At 44.0% G+C, this 18,898-nt stretch overlaps 1 protein-coding gene across 1 annotated transcript in view; it reads right to left on the bottom strand.

Annotated features, from left to right (window-relative positions):
- The window catches only part of SNX5 (sorting nexin 5), a 361,295-nt gene that overhangs the window by 132,794 nt on the left and 209,603 nt on the right, over positions 1-18,898 (bottom strand). The window contains exons 6-7 of the mRNA XM_069607548.1: positions 3,960-4,055; positions 2,541-2,646 (exon numbers count right to left, since the gene is read on the bottom strand). Coding sequence (XP_069463649.1) covers positions 2,541-2,646; positions 3,960-4,055 — 202 coding nt within the window. The remainder of the gene's footprint in view (positions 1-2,540; positions 2,647-3,959; positions 4,056-18,898) is intronic.

Below are 18,898 nucleotides of genomic sequence, written 5' to 3'. Positions count from 1 at the left end.
AGACAACCCGACGACCACCTGTTAATTGTTTTCTAGCTTAGGGACTGCATCATAAGTAGGTTTTCTTGAAGTTGGTGAATAAAGTAACTTGTTCAACAATGTCCCCTAGTCTGCCTCCTATTTCTGACTTACCATAGCATTTATTCCTTTTGGAGGTTTTTGCTTTAAGTTTGCAGCAGCTGGAGTATATGTACGTCATAGGGAATCTTAACAGGACCATGCAGTTAGTCAACTCTTGAGCAGAATAAGTATGCTTGGGGGAATTCTCACAATGGTGTAGTGTGAGGAGCCAGGAATGAGACTCAGACAAAAGGGATTTATGGTTTTGGTCAAAGACGTATTCAAATAAAAGGTGGTGGAGAAATGCCTCTCTGTCCCTGCACTAGAGGGGTTTCCCTATCTGAAACCAAACCTAAGGGTCTCTGTCAATGTCAGAATTTCCAAAGCAAAACTATCCCGTGTCCAAGTACTATTCTGGACCTCACACCCTAACAAAATAAACTCTAAGGTGAAAAGAGTAATGTATTTGGCCTTGAGTGGTTTATTAATGTTCAAAAGGAAAATGGCTAACTCCAATAAAAAAAAGTTCTAGAAGTACACAGTTCCTTATTCCAGAGGGTGGTTCCGTTCCTGAATTACTCTTCCCTCTGTGGTATGTTCAAAGATATCATTTATCTTAATCCACAGTGCAATTGTTCCAGTAAAACAACTTGGCTTGTTATCTTTTTAGGATACCTGGTGTACTCTCTTGCCAGGTTTTCACTCCCTGCCTTCTTGGTTTCACAAAAATTACATATGGCCACTTTTGTTTGATATTTGTGTTTAAGTAGGAAGGCATCCTTTTGGGCGTGCAAATCCCTGATGCTGAAAGTTGGTGACATTCTATCAGTTACCACGGATCGACCATAGGAGGTTTAGACTATAGGGTGAGCTTTTTTCATTATTGCATCATTGACTTGCTTATGAGTATGGTTACAGTTTATAAAAATGAAATTAGCTTACTTTTGAAGTGCTGTTGTATATTATAATTCTTTATTATATGTTGTGCTTCTTTTTCTCTCTTCTTCTATTGCCCTAAATTCTTTCTGGAACACATGTATATTTAGTGTAAATATTTCTTCTCTAGATCGTTTTGGTATGTAGTAGCCACACAATTCTTTTGGAAGAGAGAGAGAGAGAGAGAGAGAGAAAGAGAGAGAGAGAGAGAGAGAGAAAAAAAAGAGAGAAGAGAAAAAAGAGAGAAGAGAGAAAAAAAGAGAGAAGAGAGTGTGAGTGTGAGTGTGAGTGTGTGTGTGTGTGTGTGTAGAATTTTGAAGCGGTTTTATGGATTTTATCTTTATCCAAGTGCATTAGTATTTTTGTGCTCTATGATGAGACGAGCCGACATGAAACTAGATCACCAAATGTTAGCAAATCGATGTCCCTTGCTATACCATAGGTTGTCCTGTCGTAAAACTATCATTAATTGCATTTTTGACCAGTTTACGAAATCTTTATGATTGATTTCTCAAATTTGGAACACTACCCCTTTTCTGCACCAGTTTCCAATTTGCAACAAAGCAAACATTATAGCCTTCTACAACATTCTCCATACATTCAATACAATCAAGTATGTAATTGTAAGATCTAGAGGCCTCACATTATGTGTTTACTCCCGACTGCCACTCTACAGCAGGAAAAGACTTGGAAGTGGGACAATACAAATGTAGTAATGTAGCCCAGTGGTGTTGCTAGGTCTACAATAGGTCCGGGGCTACGCTAAAGTTGAGACTGTCGGGACTCGGGGCTAGTTAGCCATTTGGTTGTAGCTCCTGGGCTTCTATCGGGTGCTACAACCAAAAGACCCGGGGCTATAGCCCCCTCAGCACCCCCATAGCAATGTCTCTGAGCCCTCCTATTCAATCTGCACTCTTTTCTTGTCAGCTCTCGGTTTGCGGGTCTTCGAAACATTTAGGGCTTTGTGCGACCATTAGTTATTTAATGGTTAGTTAAGCTGTGTACTTCAAGGGACTTTGTTTTTAACTGGCTATGGTTTTGAATTTTGGTGAGCAGGCTGCAACCCCTGTGGATTAATAAGGACCAGTCAAAGAACTGTTAGGGAGAGAACACATTTAAACCTGTGAACATTAGACCCTAAACCTTTTAATTTCCTTATCCAATGTATGTCTTTGGCAACTTTGAATGTAAAGAGAAACATTCCATCATCCTAGACTTTCTAGCTTACATTTTCAGTTGAGTCCTGGCAGTTTGATACTGGTTTCATGTACATCATTTGCAAATGGAGTTGCCATTATTGTTTTTTAACCTTCACATTTTGGGTGGGCCTTGTTTGGGGGGGGGGGCTCGTCATGTGTATATTAATAAAAGAATCTGAGTATCACCCAGTTGGTGTGGAACATAAACATTACTTAATGCAGTAGGGAACAAATAAACACATCAACATTTGAAATAAGTGAAACAAGCAGATCAGCTGCAGATGGCGACAACGTCCACTCCCACCACCAATTTACTTAAGCACACTAAAACATAAATCCATTTACTTTTGTGAGATCTTGTCATTTTATCTGCTTTGGCACTTGCATCTTTTATTCTGTTGTAGTAGTTTACAAGGAAAACCTTTTCTTGCTCAAAAAACTCGTCTACCTCCTAAAAGAATAAATAAAAACGTGAGTTAGAATGACAAGGCACCAAATACAAAGCCAATTTTAAACCATCTTAAAGTTCTTAATAGCACTATACCTGGCTGCATAATCCATGTACGAAGGAGCGCTAAAGACAATACACTTCAAGATTATAGAGGTCCCAGAAAATTACTATTTCTCAATTCGCTTCCATGTGATTTCATTGCCCCTCAACACAATCGCTTAGGGTGAAAAATGCCCTTTTTCTCCACCTAAAGGGCCCTCCCAACATATTCTAGGTCTGGGGTCTACCGTTGCAGTTATGGAGGCTTCTTTGGCATACCTTCAGTGCAATATTTACATTTACAAATGCCTCACATTTCATTTAATCCCCAAATGGTATTAACATTTTATCCCACAAAGATCTCAAAAGTCCGGTTTTAAATGGTCCAATGTTTTTGTTAAACTATTAAGGAGATTTTCTGTCACAAAATCACAATTCTATAATATGCTCCCTCCAACATGGAACGACAGAAGCTACCATCATATCGGCCATCTTCTGCAATTAATTGCCAAATCAGCCCTCCTTATTTTCTTGATTCCTCTCTGGCTCATCCCTCTGGAATGCAATTCCTATACAAAGCTTGGTGGTTTATCATGTCATTATGCTGCATTATATGAGTGCCTTGTATGCAATCAGTGATGCCTAGACAAAAAAAGAGAAGAGGATGGGTTGAGGCGAGGTTTAATGAGGCTGGCCTTCATTGGACTGACTCAACTGTTCTTAGACCGGGACTTGAGACTTATCTACTGATAACTGCAAATACCTATACACTGGCATATGGGCTGGGTGCGTGCAATAACTAATGCAAGTATTTGGAAAAAGGAACTTGCGTGCAGTAGCTGTGTGCTCTATTTAGGGAGAAGTGCAGGCAACTGATTTAATCATACCCTGATGGAGAATATATTCTTATGCAGTAATTAAATACTGCTTAAATACAACTACCAGATAAACTGTTTAATTGGCATTAATGTCAGTAAATACAGGATCTCCAAATGAAATTGTATTAATGTTCCATACATCTTTACAAATCTCTAGGACAATACAACTACCTAAGACAAGACATCACACAAATCAAACTATTTCCCAATTCCACAAGTCATAAAAACTAGCTAACAGTATCAAAGTAACATACCTGTCAAAACTCTGATGCACATATGGTTGCAGCAGAGAAAAAAAAAGGTAAGTAAATGAGTCAGTAGGAACCAGGTTCACAAGTCAATACACATGCAAGCAGACAGATGAGATTGGTAGCTAGTCTGTACGATGTTGCTTACCTTCACACCAGAAAGAAGGACCTCGTCTGCACTTTTCACCATGCTCTTGAAAAAGCCACCAAACATCTCTTTGGTGTTCTTTCTTCTGACTGCCAACTGAAATACAAATATATAGAACAGTGATGCTTTAAGGAGAACCTCTTTCCATACATAATGCTTTGCAAGAAAGCGCATTTCACAGTAAGGGCCAAAAGGCTGTGGAACATTAGAAAGATGGCGACAACAAAGGTCTACTTGTGCAGAAAGCAAGCTGTGAGATTAAAGATCAAAAATGTATGAATTCCCCCTCCCCTTTAAAATGGATTGTGTTTAGAAAATATATTTATGATGCAGAGGCTTGTGAAGACGCACAAAGCAGGCAGACAACAGTATAACATCCATTATGTGTATGCAGAATTGGGGTCACAAATGGGAACCCAGAGTGCAACTGCAAACAATCCAGATGTGGAAGTACAATGTTAGAATACAGTTCTTCCATTTGACACTGTAGCTCTGACCTTCTAAAGAGACCGGCCAGCCTGCTGTGCTAGTCAGCCCAGTATTCATAACTCCAGCCAGATGCACTGTCATTCACACCTACAGTGAACAATCCGCTCATTGCACCATCATCATGCAGGCCGGCACTGTAAATTGCATAATGGTGTTTTCAATGCTAAAATGGGAACATTAATATGGAGATGTTGAAATACATGCTTTGACACAAGAACATATGGTCCGAGCCGAATAATTCCCTTAGGACGCTTAACCATGCTTATAGTTCTATTTCATGTTTGTACTACCCACACATTTTTCCAAGACATCAGTTTCCACCCTTCCTACTCTGCTACATCCCAACCCTAGTCTAAGCAGAACATGCCTTTTCAAACTCGTTGTGAGATTTCCTACATCACTTAAACTGAAACCTGCAGTTGGAATTTAACTTCTAGATGGACTCCCAGATAGCCTATGTAGACAACTTGAAAAGTTGGCCTACCGCCTTTCCTAGATCTCATTTACTTGGACCACACTATTGCGACCCCACGCACCCTAGGCCACATCCACTCCCAATTTCAGGTCTTTCACTCCCAGAACACACCCCTCAATGGACACTCACTGCTCATCTCCCAATAACCAAAACCCAGCACAAGCACCTCTTCAGACCCCAAGTTAAGCTGCTCACAGGCAGGCCAGAAATCCCATCAAGCTCTCCATTTCTTACATTCCAAACAAACACCTGCTGTAAACTGACAATTTATAATAACCTAAATCAGAGTCTGAGGTTAGCCCACTCCACACCACTTTAGCTTCAGCACACCAAAGTGCCATCATTATGAACATACCAAGGTTTGCAGCCGCAAAGATCAATTCTTAAACATGTTCAATTGCCTCTGCACTTCTGAGAAAGGGGTGGCTGGTAGTAGCCACAAAATGAATGTATGTGCTACATCTGACAGCACCATTTTAACACTGCAACATGCCTCAAACTCCCTTCATAATGCCGACACTGCTGGTTTATTGACCAGCGTATTGCTGCAGTTGTCCAATTTTCCAAAACCTGCAAACATGATGAAAAGATGAAGCGGGACACGGTTGCGAGATAAGTCACTTTTCATTTAGCCCGCAGTTACCATGTCGTCCTCACACCAATCCCCAATTGACACTGAACTCCTCGGCCCCAGCGTTCCAGAACATACGTACATCATAACACATCCCCCTCACTACCAAAATTAAGTAACACAATACCCCAAAAAAAGAACAAACAAGGATATCAAAGATAAGGAGAAAAGAGCACACCCAACTCAATCACACAATACGCTGGACGCATTCTCATCCTCTCACTAACCTGCACTTGTCTCACACGCTCTGAATGAGCGGAACTCTCACCAGTACCCACCTTTCCACTGGAACCTGCACCAATCTCCACTTCCAAACCACCATCACCCACTGCTCTGTACTGAGCCAACCTCCCCACTGACCACACCTCGCCTCCCTCAAGGGTCACCACAGCGTTTCTCACTGGCGTAATTCTCTTGGGACCCAGGAAAGTACTCTGCCATTTATGCTCGAACCTGGTGTTACGGATGAGTACCAAATCACCCACACTCCAAATCACTTATTTTATTTATTTATTGGTCATTTGTAAGGTGCCTATACACAAGTGTTTCAAGGCACCACAAAACAGGAGGGACACAAAGGAGAAACAATAACAATGAATGGTGATACTAGGCTTTGTGACATTCAGATCTTGCAAGTGCAGTCAAGAATAAGTGCAGAGGGAGGGGCGGGGGGTCATTAAGAGAGAGAAAGTTGGATCTAACGGGGTCCCAGTCCCAAGAAAGCTGTGTGGATGATGCAGATGGTCTTCAATTCGATCCTTGCAGCCACCAGGAGCCATAGGAGGGATTTTAGGGCTGGAGATGCGATCCCTTGGCTTGAGGCCAAGGATAAGTCTTGTGGCCCTATTTTGGATTAGTTGCAGAGGGCGAAGGGAGGAAAGACGCAGACTGAGGAAGAGGCTATTGCAGTAGTCTAGCCTAGAAAGAACCAGGACTCTGGAGACCTTGAGCTTCTCGGGAAAGGTGAGGAAAGGGAGAATGCCCCTGAGGAGGTGTCACTGAAAGTTGGACTTCTTGGCACGGTCCGTGATGTGAGGGGAAAAGGAGAGAGGTGTCGCAGATTGACATGATATAAATTGACCTTTTATTTTCTGTCCAGTTGGGCTACTTTATAAGTGCAGGTTCCCGTTCATTCTAATATTTCATGGGGTCCATGCCCCTTCGAAACAAGCTTGTTTTCTGAGGTGGATAACAGGACCAATACTTTCTGTCCTTTGGAAAATTATATTAGGCTTACTTTCTGGTCGTAATGGGGTTTTTATTGGCTCTGGGCTTTTTTCATTTGAGGGCACACTAGAGCTCGAAAAAAGTCTCATATGTTCTCGCTTTCGGCTAGAGGTTTGTGAGATGGGAATGGGTGCTTCTTCTCGTTCTTCCCAGGTTTCCCAGGCATGTCCAGGACATCTCTGTAGACCATACCATATAGGCCCGTGGGGTTTTCCTCACTGCAAATAGTGCCCAACAGGATCATTCGGTCCCAGTCTTTCCCATCCTTGTCTACCAATTTACTCAGAATTAATTTCAGGTTTAAAAAAAATCTTTCTACCAAGCCATCGGTTGGGAATGGTAAACAGCAGTTAGTAAGGTGGTAATATGGAGTAGCTCTTTGACGTCTGCCATAAGCTTGCTCATAAAATTTGAACCTTGATCGGATAGTATTTCCTTCGGAAAGCCGACCCTGGAGAAATACGGTATGAACTTTTTAAGGATTTGCTGTGTGGTATTATTTCACATTGGGAAGGCTTTGGGATATCTAGTTGCATAATCAACTATAACAAGGACATATTTATTGCCTAGTCTGGATGTTTCTAGCGGCCCAATAATGTCCATCCAGATAGGAAAGTGTGTTCTCCCTGCTTTTCCTTGATTTTAGAGGGTTTATCAGCTTCCCCAAAGCCCAATTACCTCTCTGTTTCGTCTGGTTCACTTTCTTTAAACTGGAGGGAACAGCGCCCTTTCCAAAATTCCTTGGGCAATTTGATTCCCACAATGTACTTCTAATGGGATTTCACCATGATTCTGTAAGAGAAACTTTACATCTCCCCGGAAGTCGGGATCGATGACGCCTGCTAAAACGTCTACATCAAACTTCCACGCTAGGTCAGATTTTGGGGCTAACCTTATGTAACACCCCAGAGGGGTATCAAAACTAGATCGGTAGGAATCATTCTTCTTTTGCCAGGGGGGGATGACAGCTTCCCTACTGCTACAGATATCGAAACCTATCGATTATTTCATGGCAACAGAGGGGTTAGAAGCTCGATAACTATGTTTTTGAAATTTTAGAGTTCCCCATTTTGTTTCAATTGAGTCATATCCCACCCCTGACACCACATGTAAGGAACTCATGGTGGCAACAGGCAAGACAGACACATGATCACAGTTCAAGGGTGTTTATTAAACTATATAAATGGGTGAGAAAAACAGCTAATCTAAACCTAAATCTAAGATGGGAGCAAGCTACGGCCATCAAATAATAAGGCAGTCCTACTGGCGTATTGTCAAATAAAAAGGGCCTATACTAAAAAATAAAAAAAATAAAAAACGATTGCCAATCCTTACCGCTAAATTACAAAATAGTGTGGGATAATGTCCATCAGAAAAGAAAGAAGTGTTCTCAAAATGATAAGTCAGGATGGTATGGCTGGGGTCTTTCTTCCCCATGTTTTTAGCATGGGACAAGCTGAGACTCCTGAACACAGCACACTCTCGAGCTTTCCCAGCACGAGACGACAGTTCCGTTTTCAGCTATCAGTCTCTTTTCTACAAAAAGTCTCTTGCCTCAGAGGACCGGATGTGTTCAAAATAAGAAAACAAAAACTTCCTTTCCAAATGTACCTTGGGTGATTACTTTTCACCCCTGGATCCCCCTCTTCCGGGCCCAAATCCACCAAAATGTTTCTAGCTATGTCAGGACTTTCAGTGGTTGAATATCTTGCTTCTGAGGGCCTGCTATGTTCAAAATAACAAACAAATGTTCCTGTCTGATTGTACTTGGGGTGATAATTCTTCACCCCTGGGTCCCCCTCTTCTGGGCTCAGACCCTTCTTGAATGTAAGCCTCACTCTGTCGGGTTCACTATGGCTGTGATGTCCAAAACAATTTCACCTTTCACATTCACAAGTCTTAATGTATTTTTAAAAGAGTTCAATGTGGACATCCCTCTGTCGGGTTCACTCTTGTCAACACACTGTTCATTGGGACTTCAAGCTTCGCCCCGTTCTATAAGCATCCCTCCGTCAGGTTCACTATTGCCAATCACACAGTTCTTTCTCTTTTCTCACTATGAGGGATTCATTTTCCTTAGCTTTCCAATTATGTGCAGGTCAAAGACTTTCGACTGTACAGGGGTTTTTGCTAGACCGCTGTATGACCACTTTGACCTTTTCCTTGCGGCTCTCCTAGGGCATTCGGTTATCGGTAGTTTCAACAAACTTGGTATCAACCAGAGTCTCTCGAATGAGCACCGACGTGTTGCCAGACCCCTCTGCAGCTGGTTTTCCCTTAATGTTAACAGTTCTTTGAACTTCCCTTAATTTGCCGTTTGCGACTCTAGTTCAAAACAGTTTGGTTTCTTATCGCTTCTCCCCTCGACTCATCGGCTGTGATGAACCACTTGGCTTTTCTTGTCTCTGGAGTCAAGGACGGTACCATGGTAGCAAGTGTCTCTCCCTGTTCTGCTTATCAGTGTAGGCGTGCTCTGTGTACCGTTGACATCTACTCCAACACTCGCTGGCTATTGTTTGCGGTCTTACGATTCCTTCCACAGAGGCTTCACAGGTCTGGGTCAGAAAGGGTAAGGTCACTTGTCTCCTTGCCGCCTTTTCGGTTCTCGCCGCTTTTCTACTCCTCTTGAATTGCCTCCATGGGATAGCTCTCTCGTCGTGCGGTCTGCCTTTCTTGTTGTGTGCTCTCGTGCTCCACCTTTTATCCGAATGGGGAAGGGAAAGGGCCATCAGGTGTGTGTGATTCTGGTCAACTGCCTGACTTTGCCTGACCCTTGTATTAGGACATGTCAGGTAAACAGCTTTGGTGTAAGTCTGTTGTCTTTCGTAGTGTGGGAAAGTGTTTGTGTCGGAAAAGGGGGGGTAGAGTTTCAGAGTGTCCTGCGTAGTATGATGCGAAAAAGGTGTTAGAAGAAGGTGGATACCACGTCTCACCCGTCAGTGTCCCACTTCAATTCCCCGAGGACACCCCATCCAGGTGATCCTCCCTCACTGTTCCACCCCCAGGAACTGGATCCAATAGTGATGGCCATGTCATTGCCACCTGGATGACAGATCCATGGGGACTAATAAGTGAGATACCTTCAGGCTTCTCACATCATACATTCAAGACAGCGTCACCTCAGACTCCTGCATCATTCACAAACATTACTGCGGACGACTAGATGGACTCCAATGGCCCTTTTCATCTGCCCGCAGTAGTGCGAGGCAGATCACAAGACTATGACTGAGGAAAGCATACTGCCGAGAAAGTACATCAATGTACATAATGCAGGACTCCTCATCATAAAACATTGGGTTCACGACAGCGGAGGACTTCTCCCTGGATTGGCACATGACTAACTAGTTGCCCAGGAACAGACAAGCAGTTTGGTTGACATCAACTTCTTTAAAAGGAAATGGCAAGGTCACAGTTTACTTAAGTTCATTCACAAGAAGAGAGCATAATCATTCAATCTTTCTTGGATATTTTCTCAATTGTGCTGAAGCTATTAAGTGACTGAAACATGCTGCACAAAAAACGAACATCACTTTGAAAAGCTCCATCTGATGCAAAGCGAAAATCAATATCAAGAGCGTCTGAAACACAACAACAAACAGCATGCCGACTTGCCGACCAGAGGACAAGAGCAGCTTTCTCCAGGGTAAATGAGATGCCAGAGCAAACTGAAGCAAGCCTTACCGAGAAGAGTACAAGAGCAACATCCTCCAGGGCACATGAGACACCACTCGATAAGGACACGGGCAACGCCAGGTACCCCAGCTAGTTCCTCATAAAGAAGGCAGTTTCTGTTCAGGCATGTTGCAAACAGATTGACATGAGGGAAGCTCAGCTGTTGGATAGATTTAACATGACCTACCTAGTTCAATTCCCACTCATGGTTGGTGATCACCATCCAGCTCAGGTAAACTGCAGCATAGGTTAACATGTCCAGGAGTGAATCGCCAGAAGCCAAATTCTTTGATGAATGACCCATTCCCAAATCTATGTTTCTGGCAATGTAAAATGTATTGACTTTGTGCCTCTCTACTTTATATAGAACATTCACACTGCAGTGTCAATACAAATTCACATCTCACTGGGCTGAAAAGCTTTTCAAGCCAACAAAATTGCAGTTCGTTCTAACATATATATGCATGCATTCCACTTGGGGAGGACCTCAGATGGAAAACCTAAAGGTGTCCCATGGTACCTCCCCCAACCAGGAGAGATGAGTCCCTGGTTATGGTAGCATGAGGAAGTGGTGGGTCAGAGAAGGGTATTCCCAATGTTAGATTCTTCAAAACAGACCACCACCATAAATCCTGTCACATTTCATCTGAGACAAGCACTAGCAGAGACAGAGTATCCAAATATTGGGACAAGGACTGCCTCTGTGCAAGCTAGGTCTTGTACATTTTCAGTCTGGCAACTGGCACTGACAGGATGCATGAAGCCATAAGGCCAAAAACTTTTGAAACCACCAAGTGCTCATGATCTTTGCATCATAGGCTAGGAAACAAGTGTGAAGAATGTGCTTCGTCATAAGAAATGCTCTGACCTGGGATGTGCTCCAGAGTTAGCCTATGAAGTTCAGGTCCTGAGTGACCATCAAAGTAGATTTTACTCATTTTGCAGACAGACCCAGATAATGTATAACTAAGAACGTGGATCTGTGCTTCAGCCAGCTGTGGGCAATGGGACCACATCAGCCAGCTGTCCAGGTACAGAAATATATCGACACCCTTGACCCAGAGGTAGGTTGCTACTGCCATCATCTTTGTAAACACCCGGGAGGCTCCGTTTTGACCAAACGGGACGACATAATATTGGAATTGAACATTTCCACAGACAAACATATGATTTGTCTTTGTGCTGGCCAAACTGGGATGTGGAAATGGGCATCTTAAGATCCACTCCACAGATCCAGTCTCCCTGCTGAAGAGAAGAGATCTGTGCCGCAGCGATCATCTTGAATTTCTCTAGGAGCTTATGCAGATTTAACAGGTCCAAAAAGGTGTGCAGGCCTGCCTGTTTTTTCAGCACTAGAAAGAGATGAGTAGAAACCCTTGCACCTCTCTGTTGAGGAACCATCGACTATAGCTCCAATTTCCAGATGTTTCCCGATCTCTTCCCACAAAGACAGGCAGCCTATCTGCTGTACGGGACAATGGGGATGGGCATGGCAAATGAGGTGTGGGGGGCATGGAAGGGGGAGGAGAAACACTTTCCTCACAACTGACAAAAGCCACAAATTTGACTTGCGAGTCTGCCAAACCTTGACATGGCTAGCCAGCCACCAACCCAGAGGAGTACTGTGGGACCAATCCAGACCATCACTTGCTGGATTTAGCAGCCGAGTTGGAGTAGGGAACTGCAAAGGGAAGGAGATGTAGGAGGTGAGAGAGGGAGAGAGAGAAAACATATTCCTATTGTTTCTTTTTTTTTCTTGCAGAAGATGTGAGGGGATATCAGTATGACGGAATGTTTGGTCCTGGAAGCAGCAAACCTTGCTAAGAAGCAAGAGCAGCCATTGCCTTGTTAGAATAGACAACGTCTTAGCCATTAAAGTTCTATTTTTTTTTGTTAAGTTTCTTATCCACAGGGTGGTGAAAGATCAATGCTGACCGTAGGGATGTAACGGTATACCGTTAAAGATACCGTGAACCACTTAATTGAACAATAATAACCGTCACATTGTTTATACCGTTCATACCGTAAAGTGTGCTTTTCAATCTGATTTGGAAAGGCTGCAGTAAGCAAGTGCTGCGCAGTCTTGGTCTTGCACTGTTGGATGTGCCGTCTGCCAAGTAGTTTCAGTTGGAGCAGTTTTTAATGCCATTCCATAAACCACACGTGCGTGACACAAAATCAATATGTTAGCAATAGGAAGAATAGATACAGTGCCAAGAAGGAAAAGGGTTTACTTTGGGTTGGCGGCTTTGGGGTTTATATATTTATAATGGATAATGTTCTCTAAACCTATGGCAATGGGGGATTTCCCTGGTTCTATCATTGAATTTACATATAATAAGTCATACTGCGAAATTCACTCATCTCTGTGGGTATTCCCTGCTGCCATACCAAAGGGTAACATGTCCATGATTATCGAACACCTTTTGGCCCGCAAGTAAACTAAAGGCTGTAACGTAAAGAGAGAGAGAGAGAGAGAGACAGAGAGAGAATACATATATATATATATATATATACGCACAAGCGTATACTACCATCAGCCTCCACTGATCGGTGGCATGCAGGTTATCAAGATGGCAACATGTTCATCTTCACCAGTAGCCAGTGGGGGAGCATAAAGCCTAAATGACCACTTAAGAAAACCTATTCAGTTTGCTTTGCCAGTTGCAGCAGGGCTCCCCCCCCTCCTCCTCTCCACACGTGTGTGTGTTTGGTGGAAGCAAGGCATTTCAGTGGAAAGTATGTTGAAAAGCCCAATTCTGGCCCTGGGTGCCTGGTTTTGTTTGTAATGCTAAATCTGTCAATTTATGACCTTTTAGAAAATATTTGTTAAGATTATTTAACTCCACTTGCTATACCGCGATAACCATGATATACCGTCATTTGGCAAGAAGGTTATCGTACCGTCATAAAACTAATACCGTGACACCCCTAGCTGACCGGCAGGACAAGTACTTTTGTCCTGAACCACCTATGTGAATTGTGGTAAGGATCACTGCCAAACACACATCTGCACCCATAGCAATGTCCCTAGCTTAAGTGTCCACGCAGCATGCTGATTTGAGAAAATCTTGTGTAGCAATTCTTGCATCCATAAGCCTGCTATTGAACTGTTACCGCTGTTCAGTATGAACGGCTCAATTTCGCAGAGCTCTCTGCAGAGATTCTAGTTCGCTGTGGCCAGAACAGCCTCAGCATTGGCTTCTTTGAACTGCAGAGCAGAATTGAGAATCCTATTTTCCCCATAGCCTCTAGAGGCTGGTTGTCTTTGCTGAGGTTCTCTGTGGTTGTCGATCTAGAGTCGCAGACATCCTCTGAAAAAAGAAGCCTATCGCATGCCATCATCCTGCTTATTGGAGCGATGGAATGGGCTTCCAAGGTTTCCTTCAGCCAACACATCCTTTTAAGTCCAACTCCTGGCCTTAAGAAAATATGCACCTGCTAACACTGCAGCCTTAGATGGAGGTGTTTTCTAGGAACCCCATGAGGTCCATAATTCTGTTGCAAAAAGGCATGCATCGATAAATTACCTTCCACTTCTCCTTGGACATCATCGTCCACATTTGATGGGTCCCCCTAAGGGAACTTTGGATCCAGTGTTTGAGGTCTAGGCTCTGTTGGAGTCGGTTGTGGCGCAACTGCTTTTTCCTTTTGTTGCTTAGGTGCTAGCCTTGGCACCAGAGCGGCCTCAGGTTGTTTAGGAGGATGCTGCGGCTGAGGGAGATGTTCCCAAAAATGATCCTTGAAATATTACTTTATCAGATCTGATTGCATCAGGGTCTAGAAGTATGCAAAAAATGAAGCTTCAGACGATTTTCAAGGTTAGGGGAGAAGAACTGATAGTTGTGAGGGCGCTGGTTTAGTCCAAGATTCCACCAAAGTGGGCTGCAACAACAGTCTTCGCAATCCAGGGATCAACATAGTATAGAGAAGAGGAGGTAAGGTTGGAGAAAAAGGGGGGGAAGATTATTCTTGTTGGAGCTGACCATTTAATCCACTGCACAAACTGGTCTCTAGCTAATGAAACACTTGCATTGCCTTTGACAAGGGAGCAGACAATGCTGTGGTATCAAGGTATGTCCTTACAAAAACATCAGGAAAACATGTTGCTGGTGCCACACGTGTCTTACGCTGTGGAGAAAAGGACTGGAGAGCGAGGCCCAGTGAGACATGGGGAGACATGAGGAGGCAGGGCCAAGGTAGCACATGCACCGCCACACACATAAAAATCAAAGGACAAGAAGTTGTTGGCAGTCCCAAAAAGGAATGTCCAAATGTACATAGAAATGGGAAAAAGGGACGTACGAGCGACATAGACAGGAGAGAAGGTCCTTGCATCAAGGTAAGGGGCAGGAAAGTCCTGCCTGACTTTCCTCTTAGTCACTGAAGCAGGAAGACGAGTAGAAGGTGGAGGGACTTATGTTCAAATTAATAATTGAGTGATCAAAGGAAGGGGTTCAATGAAAAGGTCAGTGGAAGAGTGGTGGAAACTCTCTGGACCTGGTCTTTCTCACTAATTCGGAGTGGGTAGGCTGGTTGTGGAGGGAGTACAAGGAGTGGTCAGATACAAGGGAGTTAAGTTCAAGTCAGGTGGCTGAGGTTGGCTTCGGGAGGTTAAAGCCCCACAGCATGACAATGGGGATATCAGCAGGCAGTGACTAAAGGAGAAGGGAAGAGGGAGCAGTGAGGACAAGGAGGCTGATAGAGAGCCAGAACAACGTGAGGAGCAGGAAGGAGAAGATGAACAGTGACATATTAAAAAAGGGAAGTGTTGATGTCAGATGAGTGGGAAGTGTTGTAAATTTTATTGATAAGGAACCCTACACCGCTACCGCTTCCCAACAGGCCCAGAAGAGTAGGAGAAGGTAGGAGAGTGTATAGAGCTGCCAGTGTAGCAGAACCATGATGACAGATTCAGGTTTCTTTGATTGCAAGGTTGATGGTGATGAGAGTCGAAGTGGTCAGTGATGTAGGAAGACGTGTTGTAGAGGGATTGTTCATTCCAAAGGACAAGTGTAAGAGTGATTGGAGGTGGGGTGGAGGCACAGGTGTTATGCGGTAGGCTAGGAGAAAAGAGGGTTCCATGTGATAATATTCCTACAAAAATGTCACCATACAAGATTGGTGCCGTTTTTTTGCAGCAATATTACCACATGGAACCTGCGGAGGACACCCCTGCATCCCCCACTCCCATTTACCCCATATATTATCCCCCTAAATCATATCGCCTATGCCGTTTCCCAGCGACTATATGTATGACGACATTATTTATGGGGATAATATTACCTGATATCGAATAGAGGAGTTTGAGAGCACAGGAATGTCTTATTTGATGGTGTGGGTGCAGGGCGCCGGTGACATGTTGAGGCCAGAGAGTGATGCAGAGGTTACACAAAGTTGAGGCTGAAGGCTATGAGAGAAGGGAAGTAGAAGAGTGAGTAGAAGGAGGAATGGAGCAAAGGCATAATGCATGATGAAGGGTAGAAGAAAGAGGCAATTGTTGACAATGAAGAAAGGGTGGTGCCCAAGAAAATGAGCGCAGGTGGGTGGGCAGAAATAGCAGGGGTGGATGGTTGGCTAAGAAGAAGCAGGTGTAAGTTCGGAGTTGGATTAGAATGGGACTATTGGTAACCAAGACAGTTAAACAGGCCCAAAACAGCAATGATCCTTGGTCCTGTGGGTTAACAGAAGCTCTGCAGAGAGAGGACAGTCAATGGGTGGAAGGATCCCTATGAGTGGGAGCAGAAATTAGATCAAGGGTAAGCTCAGCGAAGTCCTAGCATGAGCAAGGGTTCTGGTACTAGGCCATTTCCAGCCCCAAAAGGCCCAAACTGGGAGCTGCCATTTGCTGCGTTTGGCCCTTGGCTGCAGATGCCATGGGGAGACTGAATAAGGTAGACAGTGGGCCTCATTTTGAGTCTGGCGGTAAGCCTGCCAGTGATAACGGTGGCTTGCCGCCAGACTCGAAAAGAATTACCGGCGCCTGTCTTCCCGGTAACATCGGGGTATTGCAAACCTGGTGGCTGGAAAGTCAGGCGCCAGTAATTTTGTAACGCCCCATTTGGGAACCACAGAAGCACTGGCACCGTTTGCATCAGTGTATAACAAGGGGGGTGGTTACCGCCGTTCAAAGTTAAACCATTCTTAAAATGTAGAATGTTGTATTTCGAAGGAACTGTAGTGGTGTTTAAAAGTGATCACCCTATTCCAAACCTGCAAGAACTGAAGCATGAACTCGCATTTATCTATAAGTAACAAAGCAGATTAAATCATTCTTTATGCGCCCTTATTAATCAGGGAGCATTTATTTATTTACATGTGATAAAAAAGAAAAACATATTCACATCTTTAGGCAAAGCAAACTTTTTATGTTACATTTTGCCATGGTGTATAAAGCAACAAGATGATAGACAATGTTAAACACTAGGATTGTCCATTTGAAAGAAAAACTGAGGTTCTATGTTAAGAACTATAACCAACATTTACATTTTAGTTGAAAGGATAGCTCTTGTGCATGAACCTGTCTGCAGAGGAGAGTTTGTTCCTAGTACATCAAGCATAACTTTTTTTTCCCAACAAAAGTCTATATATTGATATTGCTCCTGTAAATTTATTAACATAGCTACAATATTATCTAATGCAATCAGAGTATATGCTCATTGACCCAATCATAAACTGCTCACAACAAGTAGAGTGCATTGTGTTTTGTGGGCGCTGTTATGTACATGACATTAGGGTCAGGGGGAAAAAAAGAACAACAAATAAGCAAGAGAGCAAAACAGCCACACTTGACATGAAATGTGGCATTATTTAGAAAGTGCTCAGTCTGGCTTTATGCAGTTTAATTTAAGCCAGCCAAATTTTGATGTTTTGTGTTGAAGTCTTTGCACATCAATGTAATGGTGGACAATCCTTGGTCTACGTCGGGAACAGAAAAAAATCCCTGATGTTTAACTGGAGGCAGGCAGAAGCCTGCTACAGTGACGTTTCGGCCTTAGAGATAACGGCCTTCTTCTGGGCCAAGAGGATGGTGGAGAGGGGATGGAATTTAGATAAGGTACAAGCACGGGAGAGTGTAACCGTAGCTAATACAATCTAGGTAACAGTTAAAACGAGCAGCCATGGAATGCACATGTAAAGGTGCATTCTGGTCTAAAAAAAGGGATTAAAACAACTGACCTTGGATATGTCCAGGCGGGGAGAGAATGGAGTGAAGGACAATGCTTGAACTGGATCATGTGGAAAGGGATCCAGTCTCGCGGTATATGATGTCCCTTGTTAAAGTGTTGAGGATAGTAGTTATATGTATCCTGTAATCTCCAAAAACAGGGCTATGTCAGTGGCATGCCGTGGAGATGGGCACAACAGACAAACAGAGTATTCACAGTGCTATTGCAGGACCACTAAAATGCAGGTGCACTGGGCATCGATATTTAATAGTGTCAAGAATTTCACATACCTATGGCACACCAGCTCAGTTGGAGGCGGATAGGCGTGGGACTTGGGCATAGAGGAGTCCATGTGTCTGGAGGGGCGATCAAGGAGCCCGAAACACCTTCATTATGAGGTGTGTCTGGAAAGAAGGCGAAATGCTATATTAAGCATGCTGCCAGCGGACAAAAAGTTGACCACCGGTATATTAAAGGGGCTAGCCAGAGTGGGGCCCCTAAGGGAAAGCAATTTACTTGTATCTGGGCCGTGGATATAGCTGCCTTAAGTGCTGCTCACTGCCGCGAAAGTACGTCCAGCCGGCAAGAACGCTAGGCTAGAATATAAGGATGTGCGCCTGTGCTGAGGAGCAGTGGGTGCGCCAACCAATGGAGCAGGGCTGGCGCTGCGCATGCATGGGGGGTTAGTGGCTACGGGACAGAGTAAGTAAAGTCCCTATTGAGAAGCCACTAATCTCCTCGCGCCTGCGTACATCGAATAGCAACAAAGTTACACGTCCCTCGCCAGAGGAGAAGCCCGGCCAAGAGCAGGCGACTCGGGCAGAAAATCCAGACATACAGCACCGGTATCAGAATTACTGTAAAGGTTAGCCAGGCTATATGTGTATCCGAGCCTGATGTTTAAGCGTCTCGAATGCGCATGATAGAAGCTCAGTAAAGTACTGTGAGCCACAGGCTAAAAAGATGAAAAAAGCGGAAGCAAGGGTCCTAGGCTATGTCGCGCTCTAGGACCGTTTGCATCAGTGCCGGTGCTTCCGTGAAACTCCTGTCGTAGTGTTCCGGTCCGGTAACAACGGTGCCAGTAGGCTTACCGGCACCGTTGTTATCGGACCGGCACACCTGTAATGAGGCCCAGTGTGTCAAATGTCGCTATAGGAGCCAATCGCACTGTTCCAGATGGCTTCCACTCTTGCAGGGAGAGTGCTGGGTGTAGTATGCTCAGGGAGGTTCGTTTTACAGGTAAGACCCTCACATGGTGCACATGGTTCTATGGCAA

This window comes from Ambystoma mexicanum, chromosome 4q (assembly GCF_040938575.1).
Source record: "Ambystoma mexicanum isolate Mex_15411 chromosome 4q, UKY_AmexF1_1, whole genome shotgun sequence".
Taxonomy (NCBI): domain Eukaryota; kingdom Metazoa; phylum Chordata; class Amphibia; order Caudata; family Ambystomatidae; genus Ambystoma; species Ambystoma mexicanum.
This window is presented reverse-complemented; position numbering and strand designations above follow the sequence as displayed.